This window comes from Chelonoidis abingdonii, chromosome 7, assembly GCF_003597395.2.
Source record: "Chelonoidis abingdonii isolate Lonesome George chromosome 7, CheloAbing_2.0, whole genome shotgun sequence".
Classification (NCBI taxonomy): Eukaryota; Metazoa; Chordata; order Testudines; family Testudinidae; genus Chelonoidis; species Chelonoidis abingdonii.
In genome coordinates this window covers 1,759,815-1,787,561 of record NC_133775.1, presented here as the reverse complement: position 1 = coordinate 1,787,561, position 27,747 = coordinate 1,759,815, and the positions used below count along the sequence as shown (strand labels likewise).

Sequence of the window (27,747 nt, the reverse complement as noted above, 5' to 3'; positions counted from 1 at the left end):
TGCACGGGAGCAGCTGTGCCTCTGATACACGGAATCTCTGTTACACTTGCCTATTATTCTAGCAGGACAGTGCACCACTTGACCGCTCTGGTCCAATTCCGAACTCGGGATGCGGAGTGCCGTTAAACAGGGAAATCCCGGAGAGCTTTACAGTGACATTTCCTGCTTTCACAGTGTCGCTCTAATCACCACGGGTGGCGATGCAGTTCAATCAAAGAGTATCTCCTGCATTGAACCTTACGGAGATAGCAGATGTGATCGCTTACTGGTGAGACCAATCTCTTTTATAGAGCTCGTTACAGAACAGGAAATGCCAAAGCCTTTGAAAAATAAACTACAGATACACAGCGGTGCTGACAATCCGTAACAGGAAGCGCAGAGACTCAAACGGTGGTCATGGAGGGAGGGGGGGTAATGAGGACTACAGCTACCAGTCTCCACACGTCTCTGAAAAATATTTGCATTTTTGGCTGCGTGCCAATGTCTGCAGCGAATACACGGTGTCTTGCGTGGTTCACGGAACAGCTCGTCATTTTTTCCCCCCTCCAGCACGGTAAAAAAAAGTGAAATAATAATTCCTTGAGTACTGTAATGTCACACCTCTGTGTACTGAATGTGCTGGCAGACGCGATGCTGCTGCGGTGAAGAGCAGTAATCCGCTCCTCTGCCCTCCCCAGGGGTAGACGGCTGCCGTGATTTGCTCCTGGCTGAGGTGGCCGGGGCCGGGGTGAAAATGGAATGACTCCCTTTTCTGACAGTGAATGGTACAGAACGCCTGGTAACTGTCTTCATCTTATCCCTGGGGGCTGAGCTTCATCAGACCCCTTCCTCTCTTGCGTAAAGAAAAGATTCTGAACTGCATGGACTGTCATAGCCATGGTGGCTCCTCCCCCTCATCTGATCTCAGTAACTACTCTGTGATTCTTATTCATGCATTCTATAACATCATGCAACAATGGGTGGGGGGCACTGCTGTGGTAGCCCAGGTAGGTGGAAGCAACGTTGCGTCACTTGCAGCGACTCCCTCTGTGAATACTGATGCGGAGCAGCTGCGCTGTGCTACACTGATTTAATCACTGTATCTATTCTTGTCGGACTGACTCTATTTTTTAACCGTAAAGGGCAGGATTGACCCAGTCCCAAGTGAGTTAATCCCATTTTCCTTTCAAAAATTTACACAGGGTATTATCCGTTCTGTCCCATTTACTGGTGAGTGTAACAAAAGAGGGGAGAGGTAACAGTTTCTGCTGTTTCCAGTAGTACTGTACCATCTACCACCAGGAAAGGAGCAGATTTCAAGTAGCAATAATCACACCTCAGATTAACTTCATTGGTTATGATACTGCCACTGTGCAAAGCTCTAATGCTCCTCAGTGCTGCAGATTCGCCTCGTCAGTAGCATTTCAGTAAAAAGAGGGTGACATTGTAAGTACTCAAGGATTGCTTTATTTAACTTTCATTTCTCGTGCTGGGTAGGGAAGGAAACTGAATAGCTGTTCGTGAACCATAAAAGACACCGTGTTGTAAGCTACAGACACTGGGCGCTAAGCCAAGAATGCAAATAGTTTTAAGAGACTGCTGAGGGACTGTGGATAGCGGGAGTCCTCAGCACCCCCGTTCTGTCTCCATGATCCCCGGCCCCTGATGCAAATATTAATGGTCACGGGGGTTCTGGGTAAATGTCGTCAGTCATTCCTTGCTCCGCGGAAAACATCAGCAGACAGTCCTTTCGCACATTTTTCTCTGGATTGCCCTTGCAGAAACAATAGCACGGCAGCACTAGAGACCGTCGGCTTTTTTTTTCCCGTCACCATTGTGTACTAGATGCCGTGGAGACAGAGGCGACACCGAGCGCTACACACCAGCATTCAATGCTTTTGCAATGATAATAGAGTGGTTACCAGTCGTTCGTACCGCTACTGCCAGAGAAAACTGGCAATGACATGACGGTTATCTCTCCTTCTCTAAACTGTCCGCTGCTATCATGAGTGCCCCTGGCTAAAATCAGCCGGGGGCGCAACGCAAAGCCAACTTGGGATTGACTCACTGGCCACTGAGTCAATCCCTCCCTTATGCTGTCTAAAAATAGAGTCAGTCCTGACTACAAGAAGAGTCAAAGCAGCAGAGACTCTGTCTCCACGGCATCTAGTACACAAATGGTGACAGGAAAACAAAAAGCCGACGCGTCTCTAGTGCTGCCTGTGCTATTGTGTCTCTGCAAGGGACACCAGGAGAAAAATGTGCGAAAGGACTGTCTGCTGTTGTTTCCGGAGCAAGGAATGACTGACAACCACAGACCCCCCGTGTTACTTACACCAGGTTGGGGCCGGGGATCATGGGGACAGAAAGGGGGTGCTGAGGACCTCCCGCTAATCACAGTCTCAGCAGTCTCTTATAACCTATTTGCATCTGGCATAGCCCAGTGTCTGTAGCTTACAAACGGTGTCTTTATGGTTCACGGAACAGCTATTCAGTTTCCTTCCCTACCCCAGCACGAGAAATGAAAGTTAACGATAAAGCAATACTAAATGTCACCTCTTTTTACTGAATGCACTGACAGAGGCGATCTGCAGCACTGAGAGCATTAGAGCTTGCACAGTGGCGAGTCATAACCAATGAAGTGAATCTGAGGTTGTGATTTGCTATTGAAAATCTGCTCCTTTCCTGGTGGTAGATGGTACAGTACTACTGGAAACAGTAGAAACTGTTACATCTCCCTTTTGTTTACACTCACCAGTAAATGGGACAGACACAGATAAACCTGTGTAAATTTTTGAAAGGAAATGGGATTAACTCACTTGGGACGGGTCAATCCTGCCCTTTAGGTTAATAAAAATAGAGGCAGTCCAGACAAGAATAGGATACAGTGTATTAAAATCATGTAGCACAGCGCAGCTGCTCGATCAGTATTCACAGAGGGAGCCGCTGCAAGTAACGCAACGTTGCTTCCCACCTACCTGGGCTACCACAGCAGTGCCCCCCACCATTCGTTGGCATGATGTTATGAAGAATGCAGAATAAGAATCCCGAGTAGTTACTGAGATCAGATGAGGGAGGACGCCACCAAGGGGCTATGACAGTCCATGCAGTTCAGACTTTTCTTTACGCAAGAGAGGAAGGGGCTGATGAAGCTCAGCCCCAGGTGATAAGATGAAGAAGTTACAGGCTTCTGTACCATTCACTGTCGAAAGGGAGTCATTCCATTTTCACCACGAGCCCCGAGCCACACCTCAGCCAGGAGCAATCACTGGGCAGACCGTCTACCCCTGGGGAGGGGAGAGGCGGATACTGTCCTCTCAACGCCAGGCAGCGCAACTGGTCAAAAACACACACCACAAACCCAATGCCTGCCCGACACGGTTGCACACGGTGGCGTTGAGTGCCGGCACCTAAACGGCACCGAACATGCTCGTTCCGGCACCTTACAGACTAACAGACGTCTGTTAGTCTATAAGGTGCACAGGATTCTCTGCTGCTTTTACAGATCCAGACTAACACGGCTACTCCTCTGAAGGAAGAGTCAAGTGTATTAGAAGAGCGCAGCTACTCCATGGCTGTATTAACAGAGGGGTTCTCCCGCAGAACCGCACTCATTGCTTCACTTCTCTCCCAACCTCTGCAGCTACCATGGCAGGGCCCACCCCCCATTTCTGTCATGCAGTCGTGAGGATAACAAGAATAACAACAGACTTATTTGTGACTAAAGGCGGGGGGGTCACTTGGAGGCAGGCAGTCGTGGCTTATGACAGTCCAGGCAGGACATAACTCAATTTTAGAAACCAGAGGGAGCGATTGACTCTGCCCAAGTGAGCCACTCCCAATTTGGGTTTCAGAACCTATGTCACAGGGGCACTCTGATAGCATCGGACACTAAACTGTGATGCACTGGCCAGGTAAACAGGAAAAAGCCTGAATCCCCCGAACTTTTTGATTCCATTTCCTGATTGTCCACCGTGAGGGTCAGCACACACACAGGTGACCACACAGAGTCATTTGCACTCGTCACAATGCAGTCCTGATATTCGAAGAAGAGCGCCAGCTTGGACACACAGGAGAGTTCTTGGATCTGATCGCTATCTGGGTGAGCTCTGCTCACAGCAATGCGTTTCCAAAGACGAAATGAAAAATTTTTGAAAAGATTTCCAAGTCTATGGCTGATAAAGGTCACAGCAGAGACTCCTCAGTGCAGATGAAACTGAGGAACTTAGACAGGGTTACCAGAGCCAGAGAAGCAACGGAAGGTCAGGCTCTGAGCCGAAAACATGCCGCTTCTTATGCTGAACTAATGCAATTTTGGGTTCAGCGCTACAGTGCCCCACCCCTTCCGTGGATTCAGACTTTGGGATTGAAATATCAAGTGTTTCTGAGGATGTAGCCGAGGGAAGATGGAGACGAATTTGAGGATGAAGATGACCGTGTGTGATAGCACACAAGCCGTCCGTAAACCAACAGCCAGGATCTTTTGAGACCCAGAATCACAGTCCCTGCACTCCCAGCGAGAAGCCAGACGTGAAGCCATGGAAGCGACCTCCGGTAAGTGTCCCTTTCATTTTGTACCAAACACGGATTAAAACAAGACGGTTTTTTGGATCGCCATGACACAGGCTTTTGCTGCAGTCGCAGCCATAACTGTTACAGGAAAATTTCGTTATTAACGTCTGGGGATGGAGTTGGAAAATCTCCAATTTCATGTCCATGATCGATCGTGGAGGAACTCAAAAACCTTATGCTATATGAGACATTCTGCCAAGACAGCCTTCTCCGTTCCCCCATAAGTAGTGGACTTTTCACGCCTTGCATTTTGCAAGACATTGTACTGCAGGCATTGAAGCATTCACTGAAGGCATTGCATAAAAACGATCTGCCTCCTGCGGTGCTATTGTCAGGGAGAGATATCATCCCATTTACCTTGATAGACATCAGATGTAAACAGGGGGCAGACATGGCGATTTTGCTACTGGCCAGAGCGGGGGGATGGGGAGGAGTAGCGACGAGTTTTCAGCGCTGGCAAGCAGGATTTTTCCCTACACCAGCACGCGATGCGGGGTGATGTAGGGTGATCACTAGCAGTGATCGTATATTGATAGGAGCCATGCGCGTTGGTGATGTGAAAGAGGGGGTTTGGGCTTGCAGCTCCTCTTAACGGAGCAAGGCATCATATAGATCACCTGCTGATATGAACGGCGGAGAAGTCAAAATTTAAAGCCTCACTCACCATCGCCGCTGACGTACGTTTGGCCTACCTGCGTCTGTGTGTGTGCCACACCAGTCACACAGACACTGAATATTTAAACGCTACAAAATGCGACCTTGTATAGAAGATCACATGTGCTCTAAGGTGGATAGTGTTCTATGTGAAGAGTACTATCATTGGCTCTGAAAAAGGTATCTTCCACCATACTTATCACCTGGTTTGCCTCCCCATGCAGCTGCACATTTCTCAGAAGTCCCTATGCCATCACGAGGGTGTGCTGTGATACGCGGGAGAAGAGAAGACGCGAGATGAAATGTTCAGCAGAAATTATTGAAGTATACACGCAATGAGAGGGATAAACAGAATGATGGTAGGGATGGGTAGCAAAGTACAGGAAATGCCAGTGAACGATCTAGAGGGCTAGGCAGGAAGACCAGCGTTGGAGAGAAGAAACGCTGGATCTGCTGCGTTCTCAAACTGAATTCCTCCAACGCATGGTGGAGCTTCAGGACAGAGCAGCCAGAGGCAAGTTGCCGCTGCAGCCCTGTATAACCTCCCTGCAAGCCACGTCCCTATCTCCCTCACCCAGACGTGTAAGACCGTGGTGGAAGGCTTTCTGCACCCGCTACTCCTCACACCCCTGCAAGTTCAAGGAAAAGCGTGTAATACGCTACAAGTTGCTTAGTAGCCTTTCCTTCCCCTCCTTCCAAGCACAGCAGTCAGGGACACCTTCCTAATTCTCTGCTTTTTTTTATTCCTTTTGTAATACAGAATACATCGAAAGGGGAGGGTGGGTTGCTTACAGGGAAATCTTAGTAAGAAAAATCATGATTTTAACAGATGCATAATTACTGTGTAATAAATGATTTTAAACGATACAGAATTATTTCCTTCGCCAACCTGTAATGAAAAGGGGAGGGTGGGTTTGCTTACACTGATAGCATCAAGTGCGGAGGGGTCATCAAGGGGAAGCAAACAGTCACACCGTACCCTGGCCGTGCTGAAACTCGTTTCAAGGCTTCTCTGATGCGCAGCGCCTCCAGGTGTGCTCTTCTAATCGCCCTGGTCTCTGGCTGCTCGTACTCAGCGGCCAGGTGATTTGCCTCAGCCTCCCACCCAGCCATAAATGTCTCCCCTTAGTCTCACAAAGATGTGGAGCACACAGCAAGCAGCAATACAAGCGGACATTGTTGGCTGAGGTCTGAGCGAGTAAGTAATGATCGCCAGCGACCCTTTATAACGGCCAAAAATGCACATTCTACACCATCCGGCCACTTGCTCAGCCTGTAGTTGAACAGCTCCTGAACCACTGTCCAGGCTGCCAGTGTATGGCTTCATGAGCCATGGCATCAAGGGGTAGGCTGGGTCCCCCAGGATAACTAAGGCATTTGAACATTCCAACGGTTATTTCTGGTCTGGGAAGTAATTCCTTGCTGCAGCCGTTTTAAACAGACTAGTGCTCCTGAAGACGCGAGCTCCATGAACCCTTCCTGGCCATCCCACGTGATGTGGGTGAAACGTCCCTGTGGGTCCACCAGTGCTTTGCAGCACCTTGAAAAGTACCCCTGCGGTTCACGTACTTGGTACCCTGTGTTCTGGGCCAAGATAGGGATATGGGTTCCATCTATGGCCCCACCACAGTTCGGAACCCATTGCAGCAAAGCCACCAGTATCACCCTGCACGTTTCCCAGAGTCACAACCTTTCGTAGCAGCAGCTAACGATTGCTTTGGCTCTTGCATCACTGCCAGCCCACAGTAGATTGCCACTCAATTGTGTCCGACTGACCGGTAGCTGTCTGGCTGCAGCTTCCAGAGGGCTAATGCCACTCGCTTCTCCACTGTGAGGGCTGCTCTCATGTTGTATTACGGCGTTCAGGGCAGGGGAAAGCATGTCACAAAGTCTAAGAAAGTGCTCTTACGCAATGCGAAAGTTTCGCAGCCACTGCGAATCGTCCCACACCGTGCAAACAATGCGAGTCCCACCAGTCTGTGCTTGTTTCCTGCCCAAATCGGAGTTCAATGGGTAGTAGATGCCCGTTAATCGCAGTAAGCTCCAAAACACTGGGGCCAGCGGTTATGGGAATTCTGCCTCCATCTCGTCATCGCTGTCCTCGCCGCTCAGCAATAGCTTGCCTCCTCCTCTCCTCCTCCTTTGCAGTTCATTGTTCAGTATAGTCAGCACGAGAGTACGCGAGGTGTTGACAACGGTCAGGATACCTTTGTGATCTCAGGGTCCAATGATGCGCTTTGCTATGGCGTTTGTCAATGCACTCCGCGAAAACGCGCCAAAGGGTTGTCTGCTGCCCTCACAAAGGGAGGCGGTGAGGCTGTACCAGCACCACCCGGGGCAATGTTTCTGGCCCATTCAGGCACTGTGCTCTCAACACGCAGATGTTTGGTTTTTTTGTTTTGTTTTGTGCTTTGCCGCTCCGGCCCCGCCGTTTTCTTGTGTTTTGCTTTTTTTGCTTGGGGCGGCAAAAAAAGCCCCCATTCTCCCTTTTCCCTCCAAGTCCCAAATGTTGCCTGTACCCATGTCCCCATTCTTCCTCTGCCAGGGGTTTTGTGTCCTTCATTTCCCCCATGTCAGAGTCTCTGTATGCCCTCCACCTCCCCGCACAATACCACAGTCCCCCATTATCCTCCCTATACCATGGCTGGGTGCACCCCCACCCCCTGCAATCATTATTATTTCTTATCTAGGAGATGAGTCATTCAGGGTGCCAACTATACACCACCAAACCAGGAAGAAGAGGTGGATGAGACTGTTTTAAAACAACTAACAAAACAGAATCACAGAATATCAGGGTTGGAAGGGACCTCAGGAGGTATCCAGTCCAACCCCCTGCTCAAAGCAGGACCAATTCCCAACTAAAGCATCCCAGCTAGGGCTTTGCCAAGCCTGACCTTAAAAACCTCTAAGGAAGGAGATTCCACCACCTCCCTAGTGAACCTATTGCAGTGCTTCACAACTTTCCTACTGAAAAAGTTTTTCCTAATATCCAACCTAAATCTCCTCCACTGCAACTTGAGATTATTACTCCTTGTTCTGTCATCTGGTACCACTGAGAACAGTCTAGATCCAGCCTCTTTGGAACCCTCTTTCAGGTAGTTGAAAGCAGTTATCAAATCTCCCCTCACACTTCACTTCTGCAGACTAAACAATCCCAGTTCCCTCAGCCTCTCCTCATAAATCATGTGCTCCAGCCCCCTAATCATTTTTGTTGCCCTCCGCTGGACTCTTTCCAATTTGTCCACATCCTTCTTGTAGTGTGGAGCCCAAAACTGGACATTGTTCTCCAGATGGGGCCTCACCAGTGTCGAATAGAGGGGAATGATCCCTTGATCTGCTGGCAATGCCCCTACTTATACAGCCTTCTTGGCAACAAGGGCACACTGTTGACTCACATCCAGCTTCTCGTCCACTGTAACTCCTAGGTCCTTTTCTGCAGAACTTCTACCTAGCCATTCGGTCCCTAGTCTGTAGCACTGCATGGGATTCTTCTGTCCTAAGTGCAGGACTCTGCACTTGTCCTTATTGAACCTCATTAGATTTCTTTTGGCCCATTCCTCCAATTTGTCCAGGTCCCCCTGTATCCTATCCCTACCCTCCAGCATATCTACCACGCCTCCCAGTTTAGTGTCATCTGCAAACTTGTTGAGAGTACAGTCCATGTCATCCTCCAAATCATTAAGGAAGATATTGAACAAAACCAGCCCCAGGACCGACCCTTGGGGCAATCCACTTGATACCAGCTGCCCACTAGACATAAAGCCGTTGATCACTACCCGTTGAGCCCAATGATCGAACCAGCTTTCTGTCCACCTTATAGTCCATTCATCCAGCCCATACTACTTTAACTTGCCAGCAAGAATACGTGGGAGAGCGTATCAAAAGCTTTGCTAAAGTCAAGGAAAAACACATCCACTGCTTTCCCCTCATCCACAGAGCCAGTTATCTCGTCATAGAAGGCAATCAGGTTAGTTAGTTTAATCATACCAAGCAAAGAAACTGGTGGTGATGGGGGACTTATCTCTTGGGAAAATAATACAGTAGGGCACACATTATCCAACAAGTTATTGGAATTGGGGACCATTTTTTATTTCAGAAGATGGAGAAAGCAACTAGGGGAGAGACTGTCCTAGATTTGATTTTGATAAATAGTGAGGAACTGATTGAGAATTTGAGTGAAAGTGAAATGAGAGAGTTCATGATTCTGAGGAATGGTAGGAGGGAAAACAGCAGAATAAAGATAATGGATTTCAAGAAGGCAGATTTTAACAAAATCAGGGAGCTGGTAGGTAAGATCCTATGGGAAGTAAATCTAAGGGGAAAAAAAGAGTTCGAGACAGTTGGCAGTTTTTCAAAGTGACAGCGAGGGGAAAAAGTGCAAACTATCCCACTGCATAGGAAAGATAGGAAGTATGGCAAGAAACCATTAGGTCTTAACCAATTATTTTTGGTCATTTATTTCAAAATACCTGTCAGCAAGTATATCTGTAACAATACTGACAACAAAAACAGATTCAGGAAATGGTTTTTTGACAAATAGATTCCTTACTATGTATATTAATACAGAACTCTGAGTAATAATTCATTTAAACTACAATACAGAACCATATCTCCTGCCCCCCTCAGAAGCAGTGCAAAGGCTTGGGGGAGTCAGGGGTAAGGGAGGAGCTGAGGGAGAGGGAAGTACATTGCTGGGAAGGAGCCTGGGTGTGAACTTGGACGGTTGTTGGGTGTGGGTGGGAAAAGTATGGAACAGGCTTTTTGAGGGTTGGGGAGGGATTGTTAGGGAGCTTTCCCCATACAGACCCTGGCTGATCCCTAGCCTCTCCTATTCAGTCAAGCACATCTGCCCCATCCCCATGTGTTCCTACACCCCCATGTGCCCTTGAAACCTCAGTCCACGTGTTCCTCCACCCCCACTTGATTCTCCCCATCCCCATGTGGCTCTGCACCCCACCCCTGTCCCTATGTGGCTCTGTACCCCCTCCCCCATCCACAAGTGTCTCTGTGCCCCCACTCAGCCACTCCCCTGTCCCTATGTGTCCCTGTACCCGTCCCCCAGTGTCTCTGTGCCCCTACTCAGCCCTGTCCCTGTCCCTATGTAGCTCTGTACACCCTCCCCCTGCACCTCCCTCCTCCCTGTGGCCTTGTGCCTCCACTCCATTCAGCCCTTACCCCAGTCTGTCCTCCCCCACTAGCCCATCTGACTCCCCCTGCCACGCATGTCACGCTGTCTGTCTCCCCATAGCCCCTGCCTCCTGACCTGGCCTGGCCTGGCCTGACAGGCACTGCAAAGAAGGCAGGCTCTTTTTATGCCCTCCCTGTGCTGGCCGGGAGCTACTGCTTTGCTCTATCACCACAGCACCCTCTGGTGGGCAAAAGGCGGAACTGCAGCAAATTTTGGCAAAGCGTTTTTTCTGCACAAAAAAATTAAAAATATGTGCAGCTCATTAATTATGCATGTACAGTAGCGCAAAATTCCCCCAGGAGTAAAATATGCAGATAGCATACAGTCTTTTAGATTACTCAGCACCAGAGAGGACTGTGAAGGACTTCAGAGAGAGCTAAACAAGCTAGATGAATGGGCAACATGACAGCAAATGAAATTTAATTCAATAAATGCAGAGTAACTCACATTAGCAGAGAAAACAATGAAACTATTCAGACAGCTTACAGAGTTCTAGATTAACTGAATAAACCCAAGAAAGGGACCAGTGAGTCACTGCAAACAGCTCAATGAAAACCTCTGTTCAAACATGGAGCTGGGGTCAAAAAAACAAACACAATGTTAGGAAAAATCAGGAATATGATAGTGACCAGTGAGAATATTCTAATGCCTTTGTATAAATCAGTGGTGCAGCCTCACCTGGATACTGTGTGCAGGACTGGTCTCCCCATCTCAAAAAGATTCAAGTAAAAAGAGTTGAGAGAAGAACAAGGAGAACGATCCAGGGCACAGGAAAGGCTCATATGAAAAGAGTGTGATTACTTACCCTGAGAGAGTAGACGAATAAGATGGGACATGAACAAATCAAGACTGGCTGCCTTTCTGGAAGATGCTTTAGTCAAACACAAGTTATTGGGCTCAATACAGAGACAACTGGATGAAAACTAATGGCCTGTGATGCGCAAGAAATCAGACAAGATGATCTTACATTCCCTTCCTTTGGTCTTAAACTATGAATCTATGAATAATAAAAGTATATAATGGAATCAATGATCTAGAGAAGGGAGATCAGAAACTTCTTTCCTCCCTGGGCCATAATACAAGAACAATGAAACAGTCAATCAAATTAAAAGGTGGCAAATTCAAACCTGAAAAAAGGAAATTCTTTTTCATACAATGTGTAAGTAAACTGTGGAACACATTGCCACACAGAGGCCAAGAATTTAAGACTCAAAAGGGATTGTATGGATAACAAAAATATCCAGAGTTGTTACAATTAAGGATAAAAATTGGCAGGAATATTAAACCTCCTGTTTCAGGTCTTAAGCCAATCTCTAATTACTGGAGATCAGGTTGAGGCCTACTGTGGCGGGCAGCTTATTTCACAACCTCCTACAGAGGAAGATGTAAACACTCTGCAGAAGCATCTGGTACTGGCCATTGTCAGAGACAGGATACTAGACTAGATGGACCTCTGGGAATTCCTCTGTTTCTACCAATGGCTATTTATAGATTTATAGACCCAACCTTCACTAACAGTGAGGAAGGACAGTCCAGCAGTTAAGGCACCAGCCCAGGACAGAGTCCTGAGTTGAAGTCCCCGCTTTGCCACAGATTCCCCGGGTGGCCTTGGGCAAGTGACTTTGCTTTCTTGTGCCTCAGTTCCCTATCTGAAAAACAAGGACAACACCACTGCCTTCACTCCCAGGGGTGGTGTGAGGATAAAATACATTAAAAGATTATGAGGCACTCAGAAATAAGTACCGGTGATAGCTATTTCATGTCAGAAACTTGGTGCTGTCTGTTCTATTATAGAAGTTCATTTTACAGGCCTTCTGAGATGCAAACTTCATTCAAACACAGTTCAGAGTCAACCCTTACTGTTCAGCACAACACTGAAAAGCAAGACTCCAGCACCACAAGACTTCTTTGTTCAGGCTACACTGAACAAACAGGCCCACAGTGATATGCTATTTCCACACAATACAAATACATTCATCCACTTTCAATTTTAAGGTGATTATTATTTTACTTTGCTTTGTTTTTAACCTGCCTTTATGATACTGTGCAATTCTACAAGCACTCTGGTGAGCAGAGGCAGAGACTTTATAATTACTATCCATATGACTGGAATCAAGCACAATGGGGGGCACAAAAGCAATCCAGGATAGCACGTTTGGAAATCGGAGCGCATAACGCAGTCTTAGGGCTTGTCGGCACTGTGCTGCTGGGTATGAACTGCACAGCACACCAGAGTGATGCACTCTGCCTGCCCTGTGTGGAGACAAACACCAGGCACCTTTTAGTTTGCATCAGCAGGGTCCATACAGGGCAGCTGGTGTGCAACACTCTGTTGTGCTGTGCAACTCACACCCTCATAGTCCACACTGCAGCGTAGTGCGGACATTGGCCAAATCCATACAGTATTCTTATTTGAAATTACACTTAGCATATTGTTACTACAAAATCAAGTCTCCAGTCACTACACATTGTATACTCAGGTGGTAAAACAGGAGAGCCACTCTCAAAGTACCACCGAGCATACTTCGTAGCCTTAACAGACCCTAAGATCTATCTAAAACGGGTAGGCAACCTCTTCGGCACCCAAGCTGATTTCAGTGGCACTCACACTGCCCAGGTCCTGGCAACTGGTCCAGGGGGCTCTGCATTTTAATTTAATTTTAAACGAAGCTGCTTAAACATTTTAAAAACCTTATTTACTTTACATACAACAATAGTTTAGTTATATATTATAGACGTATACCAAGAGACCTAAAAATATTAAAATGTATGACTGGCATGCAAAATCTTAAATTAGAGTGAATAAATGAAGACTCGGGATAGCACTTCTGAAAGGCTGCTGACCTCTGATCTAGAATCTTATACTACACCTACTGCTACATCGTCTTAGTGCATTTTTAAGATGAAAAGAGGAACCAGGTCTTTCTCTTTAGACAGCTCTGACTATCATCTTTTTGTGTGCAAAACACACCCTGATCCGAACTCATAGTTACAGTATTTCCCTCAGAGAGCGATGCCCCTCAGAATTCTCTATTTGCATAGTCTCTCATGCCACTCTGGTGTGGACAACAGGATTTCCTATTAATTCCAAGGCACTATGGTTAAATCATTCATTACAACAGGAGTGATCTATAAAATAACAGGCCAAAAAAGAAGATATTAAAATAAATAAACAAATACGAAGATTCTTACAATGGGTTCACTGGCAGAACAGTATGAGAGAGAATCTGGAAAAGAGTTTCCCCTCCAAGCCACAGGGGAAATACACTGAAGAAGCAGTATGCTGAGAGGTAGATGTAACTGAATAGACCTGGTGACTACATTCTCACTCATGCTAGGAAATTATAGACCACAGCTGACAAAGAACAGCAGAGTAATGTGGGGAAGCCTAGAACTGAATGAACATGGGAAATAAATTTCCTCCAACCCTAGAAGAGCATGAGATCTCCTCAGGTCAGAAATAAAACACATTTATACACTGTAGGGAAGACCAGAGTTGAAGCAGAACCTAATGGCTGTCAACAATTTAATAATAAAAGTGTAATAGGGATTATAAAAACAGAAGTACAGCCAAGCATAGCAAGCTCTATAACTGATGCAAATCATGTGCCAAGTTAAATGCTGGCACAAATATGGACCTTTCTCCCAAGCATCCAACAGTAATCCAGCTGCTTGTCTGTGAGTGGGAAGCACTTAGTCTAATCTCTGTAAACTGTGAACAGACCACCCAAACAGACCGTCCCAGGACATGAAGGATTAAACCAATTACAAGTTTTCAAATTTGTGTTTTACAGTGATAGCCACACAGATATATAGAAAGCCAGTGGGCCAAATTCTTCACTGGTGTGAACTCCACTGAAGTCAATATATCAGGGATGAACTTGGCTCACGTATTTTTGGCCTCCCACTATGAGCCTGATTTTGAAACATTTACCCACAAATAATCACATCAGAAGGCACAAGTGCTACCCCTTCAACCTTTACTTGATAACTGTGAATAGAATGATTTGTGCCACAAAATTGAGAAAGAATTGCTGCTTGTTTGCAGATCAGGGCCTACATATGGAATTACAGTTTTAAACTTCTTATACAGCACAGTGGGAAAGCAAGTCCAATTCCTTTGTTATTTTAAATTTTACTGACTGTCAGAGGAATTAAGCTGGACAACTCAGGAGATTGAAGTCCTCTAGCAATAGCAGTTCTCCCCAACTATGTGTCAACCCTGTCCTGGTACAGTTCAGTCTCTATCAAGATGAGAAGACTATTCAGAGGAAGGGGTAGGAAGGACTGCAAGCGGATAGGCTAAGGGTCACTAGAAATGTGAATCAGCCAGGAAGAGGAATAAGTGGGTTACAAGTAACTAAAATAGGAAAGGGAAAACAAAGGGTTAAATAACTTCAATATTTAACATAGGTCCAGATTAAAGAAAGGTAATATTGAAAGTGTTGGGGGAAGCAGGGACTCGAGTTGATTCCTTTTTCTATTGCTTAGATTCCAATCTCTTTGGTGTAGGAACCTGTTTAAAGCTATAAAAGCACATAGCATGATTTGGAGAGTTATATAAATAATTAAACACAAAAAGTGTTGTTTAAAAAAAACATTAAGATTGCAAAACCAAGCAGTCAAAAATTAGGAAATGCCAGAATTAAGGTGGCCTAGTCTACTTACACCAGGCCCAGCCTTTTGGTCCAGCTCCAGTACCGTACCCGCAGCTCCTCCTTCATCTGCCCCACGCTATTCCTCTTCTCAATCTGCTCCCTCTGCATTCAAGTCAGGCAGCTTCCTCTTGCTCACTGTCTGGGCACCAGCAGGTGGAGCACTGAGAGCAGAAGACAGTCTCCCTGTGCTCCGTTCCTGCACCTGGCGGCAAAGCAGTCAGGAGCAGCAATGGCAGAGGAAGTCCCGCTCAGCCCCTGCAACCCTAGTCTGGAGCATGCCCAGTACATGCAGGAACCTGGGGAATTTAGCTGTCAAGTTCTAACAAGTCTGTACTGGTCATGCGTGAACTGAGATTTTTCAAAGACTTACAAAACTTGGTATTCATTTCTAACTGGCGCAGCAAAAGGCATATCCCTAATACCATGCTGACAATCTCCCTTTACAAAATTTCACGTTCTGACTCCAAAGTACAGGCAATACTAGAGCTTCTCTCAAAGAAACACTTATAAGTTCATTTTTAAAAACATGGACAAAACAATGTATTTTTCCCAAATCTTGTTCTCAGAAATGGCTGAATCTTTTTTCTGAAACTTTCCCAAAATTTCAGTCTGAGACACACAGCTAGCATAGGCAATTTCAATCCATACTGTTCAAATTTGGCACAGTCACAAGCAACTGAAAACGGAGTCTGATAATAAGAAGTGTTGGGCAACTTTAAGTGTAGAAAGCTCAGCCTATAATAATCACCACAATAATTGTGCCAGCTAATGTGGATAAATATCCAGTACCCTGAGACCAATATTTCATTTTCCACAGATTACATCACACGGCAATGATTTTTTAACTCTACCAACGCAGTTGCAATTCAAACCTATACGCTCAAGGAGAAAGGCTCCATATCCTATCACCAATCCCCTGAGAATACTGGTGACACCAGAAATCATGAGACTAGTACTTATTGCTCCAAATTTGACAGCAAAAGTAAGTAATATCCCTTAATTTGCCTTTCCCTGTAATCCCTGACCTGGTGGCCCCTAAGACATCTGCCCCAGCTTTATATCCTGTAGAAAGCAACATACTAGAGAGGTCCTCTTCATTAGACAAAGTGATTACCTAATTCATTCCCAACCAGAAAGAAGACCAAGTGAGCAATCATTTGAGAAGCAATCGCCAATACCACTCCATGGATGATCCATCAGAAGAGGTGTCTCTACTAGCAGTCATGACTAAGGCTACATTTATGTTGCAGGTGAAATCCGCGACTTCTACAGACCTTCGTGACATTCTCTGCTTCAGTACCAGGGGCTGCGGGACTCTGGAGTTGGCAGCCAGAGGGGCCCTGGCAGGGATCCAGCAACAAGAGGCCTCCTGACAGGTTCCAAAAATGGGTGACAGACTCGTGCTGGAGGAGGGGGACGCCTCGCATGAGCAGCTGGGGGTGTCCCATTTTCTCCTTGGAAAATATGGTCACCCTGCAGCTCCCAGCTGCCATGGGTGGAGGGGCACCCCCCCCCCCACCACAGCTTCCAGTTGCCGTGGGCAGAGCAGGAGCCCCACAGCTCCAAGCCACCACGCTGGCAGGGAAAACCATGGAGCCACAAAAGCAAAAATCACAGACAGGTCACGGCTTCTGTAAATTTTTGTTTATTGCTCATGACCTGTCAATGACTTTTACTAAAAATAACCATGACAAAAGCCTTAGTCATGACCCTACCCTCCAAATAGGTGCCAGTTTCACTAGTTCAGAGTATGAGACAACTGATGTCATGCCAAACACAATGTTTTAGTATTATTAAAGGCTGAGAGGTTCCAGTTTTCGTAATAAAGTGAATGGAATGTGTAAATCTTGAGAGTTTTTTCCATTCCTAATAAATTACAGTAACTTCCATAGACAGGAAAATCTATTAGTCTGGTTTAGACTGAATTCAGGGAATGAATTCCAGTATGAAGGTGAAAGATTTCAGCCCATGAACTGCATATGCCCTCTATTCTCCCAAGAAGTTATCTGCTTAAATCCATTCACATTCTTTGCTAAATAAACTGTTATTTCACTCAATGCCACGTGTCCACTTGCGTAAATACAGTTAATGATCCCTTAGTGAATCTTTCAAGAGAATGTTTCTCCATTTTAGAAGTTGTATCACATTTCCTAGTAAAAATCAAAGATAATATTAATAAAAAATTAATGTGCATGAGCTCTCAGTGACCTACAGGGGAGGCTGACAATCTGCAGATACCAAAGACAAAGAAAAATGATATTGAAGTTTTATTACTGTAAGATCCATTATAAACCAATTCTTAGCATTTCCAAAGGGACACCCTCACAGCTGCACGTTCAACAGGAGTGGTGAGGGAACAGACAGGGATACTGAGTATGTTAGTCAAGTCATGGAAAGACTATCTACATCAGAAAACCAGCACGTGAAAGTCATTGGCAAAAATCCACCATCTCCCATTTAGTCTACAGTCAGATAAACAAAATAGGAAGTAAATCCCATTAATCAAAGATTAACAAAAAGGGAAAGCAATTCTGCAGAATAAGTAAATATAAACCACCAAAATCCACTGTACTAAACAAAACCCTCTGACCCACCAAATTAATAAAGAGCAGACTCCTGCAAAAGAAGGTGCTATATTTCCTCCCACCCCACATCCCCTTCAGTTATTTGGCTGTAGAGCAACAAACACCTTCCAGCTTCTTCTGAAGAAAAGAATCAGGGTCCAGGACTTCAGTAGAAGGAGCTCTGGATACCAACACAGCCCCAAACATGCAACGGCTAAGCAGACAGTACTTGATCAGAGGGGTCCATCCAAAATGTGTCATTTAGGATCCCAGACTCTCTTTCTGGCACTTAGCTCTATACTGCATTCTGTATCATACTTTTCTTTACAGTACATTTTGGGTGGGATTTTCACAAGCACCTAATCCCCATAGGTCTTTTGCTCTTAAATCACTCACACATTTTTGAAAACCACTCTTTATATTCATCAGTCCACACTACTTCCCAGAGGAGAAGGGTCAGATTAGAAACCAACCTTAAAATATGTGGGAGGCTCAAAACCTGTATACTATTTAAATTGCTTGAACAAAGCAGCTTAAACCAGCTGCTCTTATACCAAAGAGTACTGCTGGAATCAAACCAGACATGCCAAGACATGCCAAACCCATGAAAAAAAACGCAAAAATTGGACTTGTTTTTGACTTAATTGGCTTGTGAGTTGCTTGTTCGCTAGTTTTGGGCTTGTAGCTTGTTTGACTTGTAGCTTTTTGCTTCTTTTTTTTGATCAGCTCCTGGCAAGCACTGGCAAGGGGCAAGCAGGGGCAGAGCACACAGGGGGCCCACCACAGTCCCAGACTCACGCCAGGGGATCTAGTCACATAGGGTGTCGGAGTTCTTAGGGACTGGCTTGTTTTGGCCTTGTTCTGAAATGAGATTAGCTTGATTTTTGGCTTATTGTGAAAGTCGGGGTGCTTATTTACCACATGGAAGTTGGCAACTGTGTATCAAACCTCACGTTTTGACAGGTGTACAGATACGACTTACACACAGGCGTGTGTGTACCAAAACACTTTCAATCTGCATGTCAGCAAGATGGCGAGTAAAGCTCAATCTATAGCTTCCAGCAGTCTTTGCAGGAAAAGATATCTTCAAAGCACCTTTATCCTTCCCACGCCTAGAGCAGAGCAATTAATCTGCTTGCTCTCAGACAGAAGAAAAACCCAACAGCCTCTTGGACAAAATTAGTGGAGATAGAAATTTGATTTTTAAGCTCTAAGTGGGTGTAGCCAGCATCTGAATGTAAAACAAAGCAACTATAAAAAAGCACTTAGCGTCCATTCCAGGTGAATGAGATCCAGGCCCCACTCAAACTCCCTCTCTACTTTGTTTTCTGCGTTGAAGCCCCCAGAGTTCAGAACACAGGTTCTTATGATGTCTGGCCCCAACTAAAAAACTGGTCCAGACAATACATCCAGGACTAAAGCATGGACCTTCCTTTGCTGCTCAGGATCTTATCTTTGATGCATGGGCCAGAGGAGAACCCCAGAAACATCCAGCCCCATCTATCAGACAAGATCACGATGTGGCCTCAGGGACCCCCTTTATTTAGGGCAATATGTCTTTTTACACTTCTAAACCTCACTCCATCTCTCAGCACATCAGCTAGCCACAGGCTCCATGCCAATGCTATTCTGTGAATCAATACATAGCTAGGTGCTCAGTGACCGCTGGACAAGCCTTCTGCACATTTCACAGCATTATCCTGACTACCCCCTGACCTCCACTGCTGAAGAGTTAAGAGTGCAGCAGTCTTTTGGCACTCCTGAAAGTTGAGAATTGCACACAAGCAGAACAGTTAATACAAAACCAAAATGAAGTCTTAAAGTCAATTCAAGAAATTATTCTGGCCATGGAAAGATATGAATTAGTGGTTACGGTTGAGCAATTCTAAAGAGTTAAACGAAGTACCCAGTCTGCCCATTTGTAAACATGTTACCAGATTTGACCATTACTTTGGGGTATGGTCTTTATTAGGGTTCCTCTTCGGGGGGGGAGGGAGTGTTTCTGTAATTCTATCAATGTACTACTTGTGTTCTCATCTGGAGGTCTACTTTTCCCTTCTGCAAGTCCCCTCCCAATGGAGCTATCCTGCAGGACCTACGTTCCCCAGGGCTGGATTCTTCCAGCCCCAGAATCAGACAAAAACACACACACACACACACTCTCACTCTCTCTCTCTAACGGAGCGCATCTAAGAGGACTGGGTTAATCAACACTACCAAGCTGACCCCTTATATGTCCCTCAACTCAGCAGGCTGGGTCAAGCAGCACTTCCAAGCTCTCAGCCTTGTCCAGAGGGGTTTAGGTGTGTCTTCCATCGCCTTGTCATTGCTGTTTGTAAGTCCTGCTTCTGATCGGTTTTTGGTCAAGCAGAAGCTGAGGATGGGGGGTGTCTTTCATGAGTCAGTCAGGCTGGACTATGCCCCCTGGCTCCCCAAGAACACAGAGCTGATTGGTAACAATAGAAAGTTTCCTTATGCTTGTTTAAAATCTGAAATCCCAGGAATGATGTTGTGATTGACAGCTTCATCTTGAATAGTTAATTTATTAAACTATTTTTTTTAATACTCAACTTTTCCGCCTTTTATACCCCGACCTGAAACAACACCTACTCAGGATGGCTGGGGCTGGTGCAGCTATAGATTCTTTCTGGGCACTGCCAGTTCCTGGGTTCGCAGCAAGGTGTGATGGGATGGACGAAAGAAGAACAAAAGTCTCAGTTTTTTTTCTCTCCTCTTCCTGTTTAACAAGGAAAGCGATCCCTCAGTGGGCAGAGACCACACACAGACTGATGTCTTATTACAAGTCTCAATTCTCAGCATGAGCTAGAATTTGCAGCATAATAAATCCAAGGTTTTTAATACAAGGGCAATTTAGCACACAGATCTCTGGAAAAATCTATACTCGGACATTTCTCAGCCCCTCTCTCCTGAGTAGCAGGTTGCTTCATAATAACAAGGGAGAAATTGGATTTTGTTGGGGGAGATGGAGTTACAGAAGGGTGTTTTACTGACCTCCTCAGGACTCCAACTGCTCTCCCTGAGATGTAATAAATCAGAGTGCAGGGACTTGTCTCTTCAAATAGTCCCAGCAAGTCAACCTGCTTACAACTAGCCTTGTTTCCCACCACTCACAAAAATACGACTTCAGAGACAGTGATCAAGAGAATTTGTTTTTCATTAATAAATTAAATTTCTAATTATTTATCTTCTCTCAAATTGTAACACCCCATTCTGGTTATAATGCTTCCATTTTTAACATTCATAGAAAATTGGCACATAGGAAGATAATATTGTAACTCCACATTGATGAGTAACCAGTCAGGATTCTGTAAAGGTATGCCAAACTCAGATTATCCATGGAATTAACTATGCTTTAAAACTGGTAAGTAGCTAACCAAAGATTCAGGGGAAACCAAGATCGAATTATGTCCCTCTGAATTCACCCAGAGATTTCATATACTTTTAATCTTTTCCATTCTTGCCCAATTCTGAGGATTAAAGAAACTGTCCTTTAGTACAAGAGAAAACTCTGCACAGTAGTTAGTGTGGCAGGGTTTGGGGGAGGGGTTAATGCAAAGCACGAAGACAACTGTTTTCACCAAAACCTGGTGGCATTTCCATTCTGCACGCAATGCCAGCAACCCTAAGCTGTTCCTGAATCAGATCATGCACTCTTCACAGATCAGTTTTCTAGAGAATGACGAAAGAACATCAGAATGCATTTCGGGCTTCAGAATGAACCAAACGACACCAAAGCCTGGGTAAGTCTGAGTTTTCTGCACAAGCTTCATTGTTAGTGCCAGGCAGCAGGCTTTGTTTGACAAGCGTGCAGGCAGAAGACTAGTACCATGCTGGAAGGCAGCAAACTATTCCTACCAACCTGGGAGGAAAGAGTATTGGACAAAAGAAATCCAGGAGCAAATTTCATTTTTGAAAAGGAAAGGGAATCAGGCCAGACTTTTAGCGGGTATAAAAGGACATGTTATGTTGGACCTGCTGGGCCTGGGGTCAAAGCCCAAGCCCCACCACCTGGGGTCGAAGCCAAAGGGCTTCAGCCCTGGACAGCAGAGCTCAGGCTTCAGTGTCAGCCCTCGGTGCCAGAGCTCAGGTCACAGGCCTCCCCAGGCCTGAAGCCCTTGGGCTTCGACTTTGGCCCACCCCCACGGGGCGATGGGGTTCAGGCAGGCTCAGGCTTCGGTTCCCCCTCCTGGGGTCATGTAGCAATTTTTTTTTTTTTTGGTCAGAAGGGGGTCGCAGTACAATGAAGTTTGAGAACCCCTGCGTAGGTACTTTACACACACAACTATAAACTCTGTCAACTGAATTTTATCCAATGTTGTGGCTACTCTACAGAAATGTCTACCTCAGTGCAGTGTGCCTTAACTAAAGACCATGTTGTGCTGCAGATAGCCAAGCTAATATTCACTAGTTCCCTGAAGCAGCCCAAGCACAAAGGAACCTTTCAATTTTGTTTTTTGCTTCAATTTAATTATGTGATGGCCAGTAATACACATGGTCATACTCAGAGGGCAATGTGATCATCCAGACGCTCCCCTTGGATTCATTAACTCTGCTTAGCTCTGCAGAAAACAACATCACAGCCCTGCTTGATAAACTATAGAAATTCCCCTCCTCCTTTCTCAGAGCATTCCTCCTCACCCTTCCCTCACATAATTCAATTGCACGTCCAGCTGAGAACCTCTCCTGGCAGAGTGAAACCATTGTTCCCCAGTCAGTGGGCAACATGAATTCAATGTCTTTCACACTAGAAACTGGGCCATCAACTTCACTGTGTGCACCCAGCTCTTCTGCGTGACTGACTTCACATCTACAGCAGCCAGCTCACAGCAGCACAACGGTGCCGAAGCAGCTCCACTGCTGCAAGATTGCTCAGATAGCCACTCTATGCTGACAGATGAGAGCTCTCCGTCGACATCATTAAACCACTCCCACGAGCAGCGGTAGCTATGTCGGCGGGAGAGCGTCTCCTGTAGCCATAGGGCTGTCCACACTGGTGCTTCTGTCAGTGTAACTTATGTCCCTCAGAGGATGTTTTTTTCACACCTCTGAGCGATGTAAGTTATACCCACAAAAGTACTAGTGTGGACATGGCCTGAGTATTGGAAGTGGCCTACACCAGAAAATTAGATCAACCCATCTATGCCCCTCAGGCATGTGAAAAATCCACACCCCTGAGCAATGTAGTTAAGCCAACCTAAATCATTGTGCAGACAGCGCCTCTCAGGGAGGTGGATTACCTGAATCAAGGGGAGAACTCCTCCCATTGGCATAGGTAGTGTCTACATTGAAGCACTAAAGCAATGCAGCTGCATTCCTGCCACTGTAGCATTTCAAATGTAGACAAGACCTCGTGCCACAATAAGCCCCTTAACATTTCCAGTGCTCATAACAAAGGGATATATTTAGTCAGTTTGGTCAGACAGCCAATTTTCAATGTAATCCTGCACCAAGATCTGACTCTTTGTTATCTGCCTCCCAACATGGCTACCAGTCTAATTAAATAAAAGCCTTTTTATGAGGGAGATAGATGGGAAAGAAGGGGATGTTGTACCTGAGCCTACTGTATGTCCAACGGAGTCAAAGGAAAGAACCACTGAATCTGTAACACAAGAGTACAAGTTCATTTTCCCCTTTTAAATAAATCCATGAATTGTTTACAAGCGGCTTCTCTTTCCTCTTTATCATGCAGTCTGCATACTCCACATTTTAATGTGCATATGAATCAGTCCATACCTTCAGAGTATGTGTAGTTGTACTGGGGCAGGAACCACATGCCATCTGGCAAATATGGGCAAATACACCACAGTCCAGCATATATGGCCTACAGATGTCACTCTGAGTGATACACCCGTTGCCATTAACAGATGTCACTCTGATACAACCGTTGCCATTACAAGGCAGAGAACTACAAATCATGGCATTGTGTTTCTTGCAGTACTTTGCATTTCTCTTTTGTTTTAAGAAGGTAATCCCCCTTGCTATGTTCCATCGGGAGGAACATGAACCTCTTCACCAGTCAGGTATGCATGCCCACTGTTTCCCAGTGTTACAGACAATAACAGGCATCTAGCAAAAGAGGGTGCTGTTTGAAGTTAGAAAATCTCAGATGGTGATTAGCTAATGAAAAAGAAATGATTTATACATATGAAACCTGACAAATAGGTACACTTACGTGTTCAGCATGGGTTTTATTTATTTGTTTAGTTGTGTAGCACAGCAAAAGTCTAATGCTTGGAACACCCAGAGGATTCACACGTGTTGAGAAGTGGGAGAAGCTTCAGCTTGCTATCTACATCATAGAAAAAAAGGATTTGAATGCTGATCCTGTTTGAGCCAGGGGCTGTCTCTTTCTGTGCATGCCTGCATTTGCCTACACAGCCAAAATACACATTATTTAAAAAATCATTAATAGTTAATAATAATGCCCCATTGCTGGGGGATGTTGTTGAGGTATAAAATAATTTTGTTTTATTTCTCGTCTGAATTTGTCTAGCTCCAACTCCCAGCCACCGGATCTCATTAGACCTCTGTTTGCTACACTGAAGAGAATTCTACGGTATAACCCAATTTCTGTGCCCCATGTAGGTACTTATTAAATGTGATCAAGTCATCCTGTGATAAACTGGGTCTCTGTAGATCCCATTTGGGTATTTGGAGAACCCCTTCTCCTCTAAAGGTCCTTACAATTGTGGGAACAGTCGGTCTCTGAGTGTTTCACAAGAGTCTATAGAGGCCAAAGCAGCAAAGAGACCTGTGGCACCTTATAGACTAACAAACGTATTGGAGCATGAGCTTTCGTGGGTGAATATCCACTTCGTCGGCCTAGCTTGCCTTTGAAGGTTAAATACAGCTAGAGTCCAGATCAGGACTTATCTTCAACCCCGCCGTGTTGCAATCAGCTTGTGCCTGGTCTGGTGGGCTCTTACAGGCACATGTTCTGACCTCTAAAGGTAAGCTTCCCTTGCTTAATCCCGCCTTTGCTTCCATTCTCCTGTAAGCTTTTCTGCTTTTTCCTAATCCCTCTCTGAGTTGCTTGCCTATCAGTTGGCCTAAACTCCTGCCCCATGGGTTTTTTCCTCCTTTCTGACCCATGGGATGCAGGCTTCCGACGTCTCCGCAGCTGCGACTTAAGTAATTCCAGGCCCTCCCTCCCGCATTTAAATCCACAAGTTCCTCCGTCCAATCCACTTACCCTAACTAATTTCCTTAACTCTTTAAAATTAGCCCTCGAGAAGGATCCGAAACCCTAATCCAGATCCGTTTGTTTATCTCCATTAATTTAGAATTGAATCAGCTCATTGATCACTCGAACCAAAGGTTGTCCCTACCTCATTTCTTCTACGAGTCTCATCCTCACCAAAACCCAAATCTAAAAATGGCATCTCCTCATCGTAGTACTTCGTACTGATGAAGAAATCCATCCCTATCACATCCAGAAAATCAGACCCTATTATTCATTGCAAGCCTCGTCCTCCAGTCTATATCCGGGAAGTTGAAGTCTCCATAATCACACATTCCCCTTGTGTACTTCATAAAGACATAAGAGGTCTCTATCCATATCCAATCAGATCCGCGGTCTGTAGCACACCCAAGCATATCTCAGGGGAAGCTCTAGTAGCTTTTTTACTCAGCGTGATTTTACCCAGACAGACTCTGTCTTATCCATTCCATCACTTCTATTCATTACAGTTCCTCATCATGATGACAAGGACGACTCCACACCTTTTGCCTTTCTTCCTGTCTTTTCTAAACAGCACATAGCCTTCATACCCGTACCAGTCATGAGTACGATATCCACCAGGTTTCCTTCCCTATAATATCAGTTCACTTCCTGCACCAGTAGCTCCAGTTCCTCCATCTTGTTCCCTAGGCCTCTCGCATTAGTGTACAGACATTTTAATTTTTGGCGTTTGCGTCATGAATTCTTTCCCCGTCGTGCACAGACCTTCTACACCAGCATCACCTGTTAGTCTAGTTTCAACTCCGCTTTTCCTCTCGGGTCAATTCTTCGGTCCACAAGGGTATCCCCTCTCACTTTGTTTTTCCCTCTCCAGGTTAAATTCCGGCGTGGAGATCTCTCTGAACATCTCCAACCATCTCCCCCAACTCCTACATTAACCTTTTCCTGGCTGGGATATTAAGGTATGCCCCATCACATGCTCCACGTCAAAATGGGAAGCATTTCCGTTCAAAGTGTCTGTGTCACTAACCTCCCTTGAAAAAACACGATCTTACCTACAAGGTTGACGGCCAGGTACCACTGCATTACACGTGGGTTCAAGTCCTTCATGGTATTCAACCAATGCCAGGGGCATGGTCAGTGATCAATGAGAAGGGTTACCCAGCAGGTAGTACTGGGAAATCTACAATCGCTTAAATGCCAGTGCTAGTTTTCGAAATATGAAAAAGCCCTCTCCACCAGGGAACAATCTTTTACTTAAATACAGGACGAGTGCTGCTCACTGCAAAGTTTGTGAAAGCACAGGGCCCTCTCCGATATCCTGAGGCACCTGTATATAATAGTATCAGAGGGGTACCCGTGTTAGTCTAGATCTTAAAAGCAGCAGAGTCCTGTGGCACCTTACAGACTAACAGAAGTTTTGGAGCATGACTTCGTGGTGAATACCCACTTCGTCGGATGCATGTAGTGGAATTTCCAGGGCAGGTATTATATGGCAAGCAAGAGCAGGCGGATATAACAAGGTTAGTTCAATCAGGAAGTAAGGCCCTCTCTAGCAGTTAGGCGTGAAAACCAAGGGAGGAGAAACTGGTTCTGTAGTGGCAAGCATTCACAGTCTTTGTTGAAATCCGAGCTGAGGTGGTGTCAGATTTGAGATGAACTGCAAGGCTCAGCGTTCCTTTGAGTCTGGTCCCTGTCGACACTTGATGAAGAAACCATCCGCTAATCACATCCAGCAAAAAATCGACCCCATTATGTCATTGCAAGCACTTTCGTCCTCAACAGTCTAGATCCGGAGTGAAGTGCTCTCCCATAATCACCACATTCCGCCGTTGTGTCTTCATAAAGACATTAAAGATGTCTCCTATCCATATCCAATCAGATCCGCGGTCTGTAGCACACCCAAGCACTATCATCAGGGGAAGCCTCTAGTAGCTTTTTTACTCAGCTGGATGTACCCAACAGATCTGTCTATCCATTCCATCCTTCGGTATCATTAAGTTCCTAATATGGATGCAAGAGGGCACCACCTTTTCCTTCTTCCTGTCTTTTCTAAACAGCACATAGCTTCATACCCGACTCGAGAGGTACAGCACCAGGGTCCGATCCCTATAATTCCATTTCACTTCCTGCACAGTAGCTCCAGTTCTCCTCTTGTTCCCTGGCACCGCGATAGTGTACAACATTTTAATTTATGGCGTTGCGTCATGGATGTATTTCACGTCGTGAGACCTTGCTCACCACGCATCACCTGTTAGTCTAGTTTCACTCCGCTTTCCTCTCTACGGGTCAATTTCCTTCGGATCCCAAGGGATATCCCGCCACTTCTGTATGTTTCCCTCTCCAGGTTAAATTCGGCGGGTGAGAATCCTCGCTGAACATCTCCAACCATCTCCCCAACGTCCTAATTAACGCTTTCCTGGCTGGATTAAGGTATGCCCCATCACATGCTCCCACTGTAAAATGGGAAGCAGTTTCCTGTTCAAAGTGGCGTGGTCACAACCGCCCTTGAAAAAACACGATCTTTAACCTACAAGATTGACGGCCAGGTACCACTGCATTACACGTGGTTCGAAGTCCTCATGGGTATTCAACCAATTGCCAGGGGCATGGTCAGTGATCATGAGAAGGGATACCCAGCAGTGACGGACAAAGATCTACAAATCGCTTAATTGTCCAGTGCTATGTTTTCGATAATGAAAAAGCCGCCTCCCAGGGAACAATCTTTTACTTAAATACAGGCGAGTTGCTCTCACCTGCAAGTTAATGTGAAAGCACAGGGCCCTCTCCGATATCCTGAGCACCTGTATATAATAGTATCAGGGGTTAGCCGCGTTAGTCCTAGATCTGTAGCAGCCAGAGTCCTTGCGAACCATTACAGACTAACAGAAGTTTTGTGAGCATGACTTCCGTGTGATATACCACTTCGTC

The 27,747-nt window shown here is 45.6% G+C and overlaps 1 protein-coding gene and 1 pseudogene across 6 annotated transcripts in view; both read right to left on the bottom strand.

Moving 5' to 3' along the window:
- The window catches only part of ST3GAL3 (ST3 beta-galactoside alpha-2,3-sialyltransferase 3), a 425,585-nt gene that overhangs the window by 294,190 nt on the left and 103,648 nt on the right, over window positions 1-27,747 (bottom strand). For 3 of the 6 annotated variants that reach the window (XM_075067555.1, XM_075067560.1, XM_075067557.1), the window contains exon 3: window positions 23,188-23,235. The exons of the other annotated variants lie outside the window; for them this stretch is intronic. In XM_075067555.1, coding sequence (XP_074923656.1) covers window positions 23,188-23,235 — 48 coding nt within the window. The remainder of the gene's footprint in view (window positions 1-23,187; window positions 23,236-27,747) is intronic. 6 annotated transcript variants of the gene reach the window in all.
- LOC116828004 (U4 spliceosomal RNA) lies at window positions 1,239-1,360 on the bottom strand (annotated as a pseudogene).